This window comes from Solanum dulcamara, chromosome 4, assembly GCF_947179165.1.
Source record: "Solanum dulcamara chromosome 4, daSolDulc1.2, whole genome shotgun sequence".
In the NCBI taxonomy this organism is placed as follows: Eukaryota; Viridiplantae; Streptophyta; class Magnoliopsida; order Solanales; family Solanaceae; genus Solanum; species Solanum dulcamara.
Genome location: NC_077240.1, coordinates 28,248,633 through 28,255,891, shown reverse-complemented (window position 1 = coordinate 28,255,891; position 7,259 = coordinate 28,248,633). Strand labels below are relative to the sequence as shown.

The 7,259-nt window shown below is 34.4% G+C and overlaps 1 protein-coding gene across 1 annotated transcript; it reads right to left on the bottom strand.

Annotated features, from left to right (window-relative positions):
- Positions 1–48: 48 nt before the first annotated feature.
- LOC129887183 (uncharacterized) lies at positions 49–2,852 on the bottom strand. Its single transcript, XM_055962171.1, has 2 exons — positions 786–2,852; positions 49–699 (listed from the first exon to the last, which is right to left on the bottom strand). The coding sequence occupies exons 1-2, from the start codon at positions 2,841–2,843 to the stop codon at positions 268–270; spliced, it is 2,490 nt and encodes an 829-aa protein (XP_055818146.1). The 5' UTR covers positions 2,844–2,852; the 3' UTR covers positions 49–267.
- Positions 2,853–7,259: the final 4,407 nt, after the last annotated feature.

The following is a 7,259-nucleotide window of genomic DNA, read 5'->3' as shown; positions in this document are numbered from 1 at the left end:
ATGAAAGTTTGTATTCCTTGAATCAATAAAAAAAAAAGATTTTATTTCCAACAACATATGTCTTTCTGGCAGAAGTATTACATTGGAAAGCAGGGAAATTGTTGTAAATTACAAAATAATCTCTCTTAATGTCTAATGTTACACGAACTATATATAAATATCAAATTATAGAAAAAGAATGATCTACCATATACTTCAATATTTACAACATTATTGCCTTTCAATGGTATACATATTGACCCGAACAATTGTTGTTTGAAAGACGTATCATTCTTTTTCACCAGCCAACAACTTCATTGCAGTATCAATCAGTGAGTGGATTGTCACACTGTGTCGATTCATTCCAACTGTTCCTGAGAAAACATTAAAGCTCTCTAGCTCTGATGTTGTTTCTATGATGCACTCGAGCTCCGTGTCCATTCCTAGATTTCTCAACACTTGAATGCTCGTTCTTTTATCCCTCATCATCCAGATAGCTAACTCTATGACAAACCTCCTTATTCTTGGAACTTTTATAGATGGATGTTGATGCTTCCTAAGAATCTCAACGAGTTTTGCAGCCAATTCAGCTTCTTGAATTTTCGCTCTCTGGAACATGATGCTTGACTCTTCTGGTGTTATAAACTTGAATATATGTGCACCTAGTCCCATCATTACTTCCTGTAACTTGTGTTCCTCTGTCATGATTGCTTTAAGTACCTGAAATGGTTATAAATTTATGTTTATTTCTGGTTTGGGAAAATCGATTAATTAGGAATTGAAAGAATGTGCTTTGTGGAACTTACAGTTGGTCCTGCAGCACCAAGTTCCCTCAATTCTTCAAAGTAACCTGCTCCACTGTAGGCACACAAGTTTCTCAGGATTCTTGCTGCATTTATTCGAAGCAATGGAACTTCCAATGCTTCAATAAGCTTTCCAGTCACCTTCAGTTTCAATATCCTATGACAGTTGTTCTTGCTTTCAAGTGCCAGCATAGCTAGTGCTTCTCCTGCTGTAGTTCTTACATGACTATGATGATTTGATATTGCCTCCTTGAGGAAGATATTGCACAACTCCTTAAGGACTCCTCCGGTGCCTCCAATTCTCTCTGTTGCATCTTCCTCCAATCCCAAACTTTTCAAGATCTCTATTCCCAAGTGTTGTAAAGTAGGGTGTCTCTCCCCATACCTTAACAAGTCCCTGATATTGCTAATGGTGAAGACTATTTCTGAAATTTCTTTTCTTAACTCTTTACCTGTGGCGCCTGCTGTGCTTGCCAGCATCTTCACAACTTGGAGAGACCGTTTTAGTGTCATTATCTGTGTTGGTGTTACTGATTCATCTCTTAGTAATCTCTCTCCTGCTTGTGTGAACTCTATGATTTTGGGCAGAAGACCTCTAGTATTGCCTATCTTCCCACAGTTATCGTGGTCGCGAGCAAGTTTCTTCAGAATAAGGAGGCCCAAATGGTTGAATGTCCAAAATCCATAATTTTCATTGTCAAAGATGATCCTCTTCTCACAGATTTCATCACTTGCTCCAGTTGGCATCCTGCTGATTTGGAGAAGGGAAGATATGGACTCCATAGCACCAGGTATACCCGCAACACGAAGAGAGTTTTGCTTTTTACCTGTAATCTTTGATATGATCTCTGCTGCTGATAGCCTTAACTCTTCTTCTTGGATGTCTTTCCAATTCAGCATCTCAACCAACCTCTCCATTACTATTATGTTTGTTCCGATCTTCTGAAGGGTGTCACCACAAAACCGTGGACTCATAGCAAATTTCCTTAGGATTTGAGCACCAATGAGCTGTTCATCTGGTGAGCTAGAGGCTAGGAGTTCCATAGCAAATGAAACCATGTCCATCTTAAGACCATCAAATATGCTCCCATAAACACATCTTGAATAAGCATCATAAAAGAACCTCCTAACAGAAGTCATACCTGATGGCCCCAATTCACATTCTTTGTTTACCTCCTCCAACAGTCTACAAAAGTTGATCTTCCATTCCCAGTATGCTTTTTCCATGAGAAAAAGCAATGCCTCCGTGAACGCAAGGGAGTAGAATATAAGTAGAGCACTTTTCCTGTTCCTCTTATCGGTATCTCCCTTGGCCACTTCACCAAAGTTTCTCAAGACAAGCTTCATCAATGAAAGCATCAAACATGCTGTTGCAGATAAGATTTGGAGCCAGTACAACATCTTACTAACATTTCTTGCTATGAACATCCATCGCGCATATGGAAGCAGAGGAACCTCTGAACTAGTCCACATTCGTGTTGGCAACCTCCGCTTATCCCATTTCCCGCGAGCTGTCTGTTGTGAATTCCTTGCAATTTCCCTGCTGCTTCCCTTTGTAACATCAGAAATAGGCTTGAAAATTGCTTTAGCAGCCTGGACAATGGTTCTTGTGCTGGATTTAATGGCTCGAAAGCTGCTGATTCCTACATCAGCAATAGACCATGTTGCTTGATGTTGCCATTCAAGCTCATGACTCCTGCTAAAGATTCTTGTTCCTTCAATTAACAGAATAGTTGTTATGACCCAAAAATCAGTTGTGTCTAAAGTGATAGCAAAGCCACCAAGAAGAACAACTGTTGCCCATATGAAACCAAGTGTCCCTAGTCCAGTTGCTGCCTTTTCAAGCACAGCTAGCCTTAGAGCAAAAAGAGTAATCTTTTTCTCCGGTGCACGAACCACTCCCCTTTTCGGAGAAACAGAATTTGACGTACTGCTATTCTTTGTCTCAATTGTACTATGAGGTTCAAAGATTGTTGCACCACCACTTTCTGTTAAACTTAACATCCCATTTATCTCTAGATGAACACTTCCTTCGCTCTCTATCGATGATCTACGATCCATTTTTCTCTTTTATTGTATTGTTGTGTTGATAGAAATAGTTATAAATATATGTATATATATATAGGGAGAGAGTGGGGAAAGTGAGCTTAGAGTACACGTTTAAGTTGTGGAAATGACAAGGAAAGACAAACGTTAAGTTGCGTTTCTTTCCGCTATTATTTCAAGGAAGTAAGTTTTTAAGTTTCTGCTGCTTAGTTTGTTTGTTTGTTTTGGCTGCCCTGCTTTTAAGTTTGGCAACATAGATTTCCACTTATTTGGATAAACGGCCTATCACTTTTTCAAATGTATGTCCCAACACCATATCAAAAACTCAAATTTCAACTTCAAAATTTGTAGTCAAAAAAGAGCATAATACACAACAAGTTATTAAAAGACTTAAAAACACTGATCAAAATTATACTATAGACTTATGAACACTCTTAGGAAAATTTATGACTTTGCTACTGTTGATGGACCGACCCAATTTTAGAATATTCGCCCGCTTTTATTTTTAGTCCGTTTAAAAGAAAAAATCTTTTTTTTTATAACTTTTAAATTTCAACATTCCATGTGTCATGTTTAAAAATCACAAGATTAAAAGAAATTTGATATATTTACATTTTTAGTTTAAAACCATAAAATTTAAAAGTCTTATTAAGTTAAAATCAGACAAATAAATTAAAACGATAGGAGTAAACGAATGGACTATGACAAAAGAAGTAGGAGTAGCTAGAAAGTAAAAGTGAGAAAGCAACTTTTTCCTCTATGTATAACGAATTCTTACTCCTTTTTTACCAGATTTTTCTTTATCAAAAGGTTTTTCTTGTGAAAGCAGACTTTACAGATATGACAGTTTAATAAGAACACAATAGGAAGTTATTTATGAATTGTCAATTGAAAAATAGCTTGAGCAGGTCCATGATGATGTGGGAAGTGTCACTTTCTTGGAGAACAAGCTATTGCAAGATAAGAATTAGATTTTCATAGTTTTAAAGTGTGGATTTAAAGTGTGGATTGTGGTAAAGGCAGTGCAAGTTTTCATTATATGCATAGGGAAAGAGTAGGTGGGCGGTATTGAAAAGTTCCGTTCAGTATGATTCGGTATTTTAAAGTTTGATTTTGGTATTTCATGATACAGTAAATCAGTTATCATAGTTTGGTCAATTTCAAGTTTTCAGCTTACATATATTCATATAATAAAGAATTATAACTTTGGTTTTTTAAGAAACGCCTCAATTATATCATACTAATACCTTACACATATAAAAATTATTCAAAATAAAGTTCAAACCATTCTCTTTGTTAATCAATCACCCAAAAAGAACATTTAAATCAAGATAGAGTAATCAAAATTTCAACATCTAAATAGTTAGTTACTATTTTATATATCTGTTAGTGTTATATAGTTAAATATATATGAATTTTATATGTAACTATATGCTTTGGTACGGTATTCGATATTTTGACATTTTTTTTATAAATATAAATTCCATACCGAATATCAAACTTTTTAAATATGCATATCAAATACCATAAAATCTAAACCACGATGTTAAAATTTTTGATTTCAATATGGTAATCGATATCTGCCATACCATGCCTATCCGAAAAACCAAACTATTTTACATTTATTATACTCAATTTTATCTTGCATTTTGCAAGAGATTATTTTCACAACTTAAACTTACTAATTATATTTGTGAAATAAATAGTTAAAACACAATATATATCCGTCTTTGTACCTCCAAATTCTGTGAAGTCCTTGGAGCATGTGCAATTTATTCTGGAACGCCTCTCTTCAATCAGTCAAGTGGCAACTTAAACTTACTAATTATATTTGTGAAATAAATAGTTAAAATACAATATATATACTCTCCCAAAACTGACATGACAGATTTGTATATTCCACTTATAAAAATTGACAGAGATTTCCCACCTCTCTTGATTAATTAACCGTTCAAAGTTAATTGAAGAAACTTATATATATATATATATATATATATAGAGAGAGAGAGAGGAAAGGATATACGTTAAGGAGCGTCACTCTTGAATTAGCTCTGCAGTACGCGATCTAAATTTAGTCGGGATTTTAATGCGCGCTCCAAACGCCACGTGAGAAAACCAAAAAACAAAGGAAAGGATATAAGTAGTGTATTCGCAAATTGGTTAGTATATTATATACAAGTGCGTCTTTTAGGCCACGTCGATTAAATACAAAGCTAATGATTCTAAGTCAAGAGAGATTTATCGTTAATGCATTTACCAAATTTGACATTAAAACAATTAACTTAATTGGGTACTGTTTTAGGTCATTTCTATGATAAATTGTGCATAATTTGACTAGTTAATTATGTGATTATTAGTGAAGATCGCTTAGATATGATCATAATGTGCAAAACAGGCAAATGAGCTGGTCCTGTGGCTTGCAAAACTGGACTATACAAGAAGAAGAAGTCTAGCTTCATGTGTCAAATTAAAGTCTTATAATTAATGAGTCATTTTTTATAAGTATGTCATAAACAAATTTTATTACGTATTTAAATACATGCAAAAGTATGAAAAGAAAAAACAAAAGAGATTCTAAAGTTGTTTTTTTAATTTATGTCCAACAAAAGAAATAACTAAAATTTACATTTGTTATCAAGGGAGCAGTTTTGAATTGAAATACCACAACTTAAAATCATAAAGTTCCGAATTCAAATTTCAGTAAGTTTCAATAAACCAATGTATACATATTGTTTATTTGTCCATAAATACATTGCTTGTCGTCTAATAAACAAATGTATTTCTGTTTTAGTCATTAAAATTGGTTGCTTGTCCAGCTTCAACAATATCCAATAATTAGAATTTTTTCAGACATAAGCAAGAAATAAACATGATCTGGACATTACTATGCAACTCAATCATTCATCAATTGTGGGGATGCATTTTTTAGAATAGACATCAAATGCAAATAAACTTTAATCGATAATAAATGAGTATAATAAGTTAGATATATGTAATTTGAGTATGCGGAGAAGGATCATAAATAGATGGAGAAAATTAAAATGAATAAACTAAATATTTAATTAGAAGAAATATGATAAAATCTAACATAAATGATGGAGGGTATAAATCGCATTGAGGCAGTGTAGATGAGGGGCAGATATTTTATGCACTTTTATTTCTTATAAGGAGCTTGTTAAGTTATGTGTTTCACCAAATAACTGAACTAGAATCAATGCAGCGAAAAAATAACGAACACAGTATTTTTATGTGTGAAAATCACCTGGTGAACAAACCACGACCTACACCTCTATAGAATTTCTGTAAACTTCATTAAATTAATGAATCTCAACTGAATTCAGATTACAATTCTGACAATTCAAGGAACTAAGTCTAATTCCTAAACTTCAACAAACTTCCGGACTCTTGAACCCTACTTCAAGTTATCCCCAACTTAAAGTTTACACACTCAATATTGTTCATCTAAACACAATTCTAGAAAGCAATAAATTACAATTCGATTGAATTTTTTAATACTTAGATACTAGACTTAGAGAGTATATAACATATGACTATAGAACAGGTTTTTCAAGCTAGTTCTTTGTATCAAGTGCACTTCGATTTTCAGTAAGGACTCTCTCAAATATTGCCTTTTCTTATCTGGTTGTGTTCTACCCTTGCTCTCAATGTAAGTGCGTGAGTCTCATGTGGAAGACCTTGTATCTTTATTTGGTCGTCCTTCCTAGTTTGCTATGAATTCTTGCTTGACAAGGACTCTTGTTTTACTTGGATGCTTAAGTCTATTCGTCTTTGGATTGTCCTCAATATGATTTTGTATAGACACATGATCTTTTCTACTTGAGACTCCTTTTTGGAGGGTCCTAACATGAGTTGAACTCTGAATGTTGGAACATGTATCACCTATTTGTTTCATGAACTTATTAAACATATTGATAAAACCCAGTAGGCGACACTACATATCTTTTAACCAAAAATTAAAAAACAAGCAAGACCGTGATATAAACAGAAGAAGGACTAGCTATTGGAGTCGATATGGATACGATGGATGAAGGAAAGATGAGGAGCAATTCTTCTGAAGAAGCTGATAAATACTCTACAAGCTGGCACTGTTAGTGGTCGTTTCTTGGATGAGTTCAACCTTTAGGCGTTCGATTTTAGCCCAAAGCTCTTGTTGTTTAATGGCATACTTTCCGTGGAGAAAGTCGAAAGCTTCTCTGTGAGACCTGCACATATTGTGAGTTCATCATCCTTAGCTGCCAAGGAGGCTCGGAAGCGCTACAAAGGTGAATTGGACCCCTTTGAAGGATCAAATACAACAATTCGGTTGACCGTGCTAGACCTGGACATGGAAGTGAAGATATTCATACACAACTCCCAACCATAACCTATATGCCAATGCATGAACTTTGTTGTCCAATTTGATGATTTTGA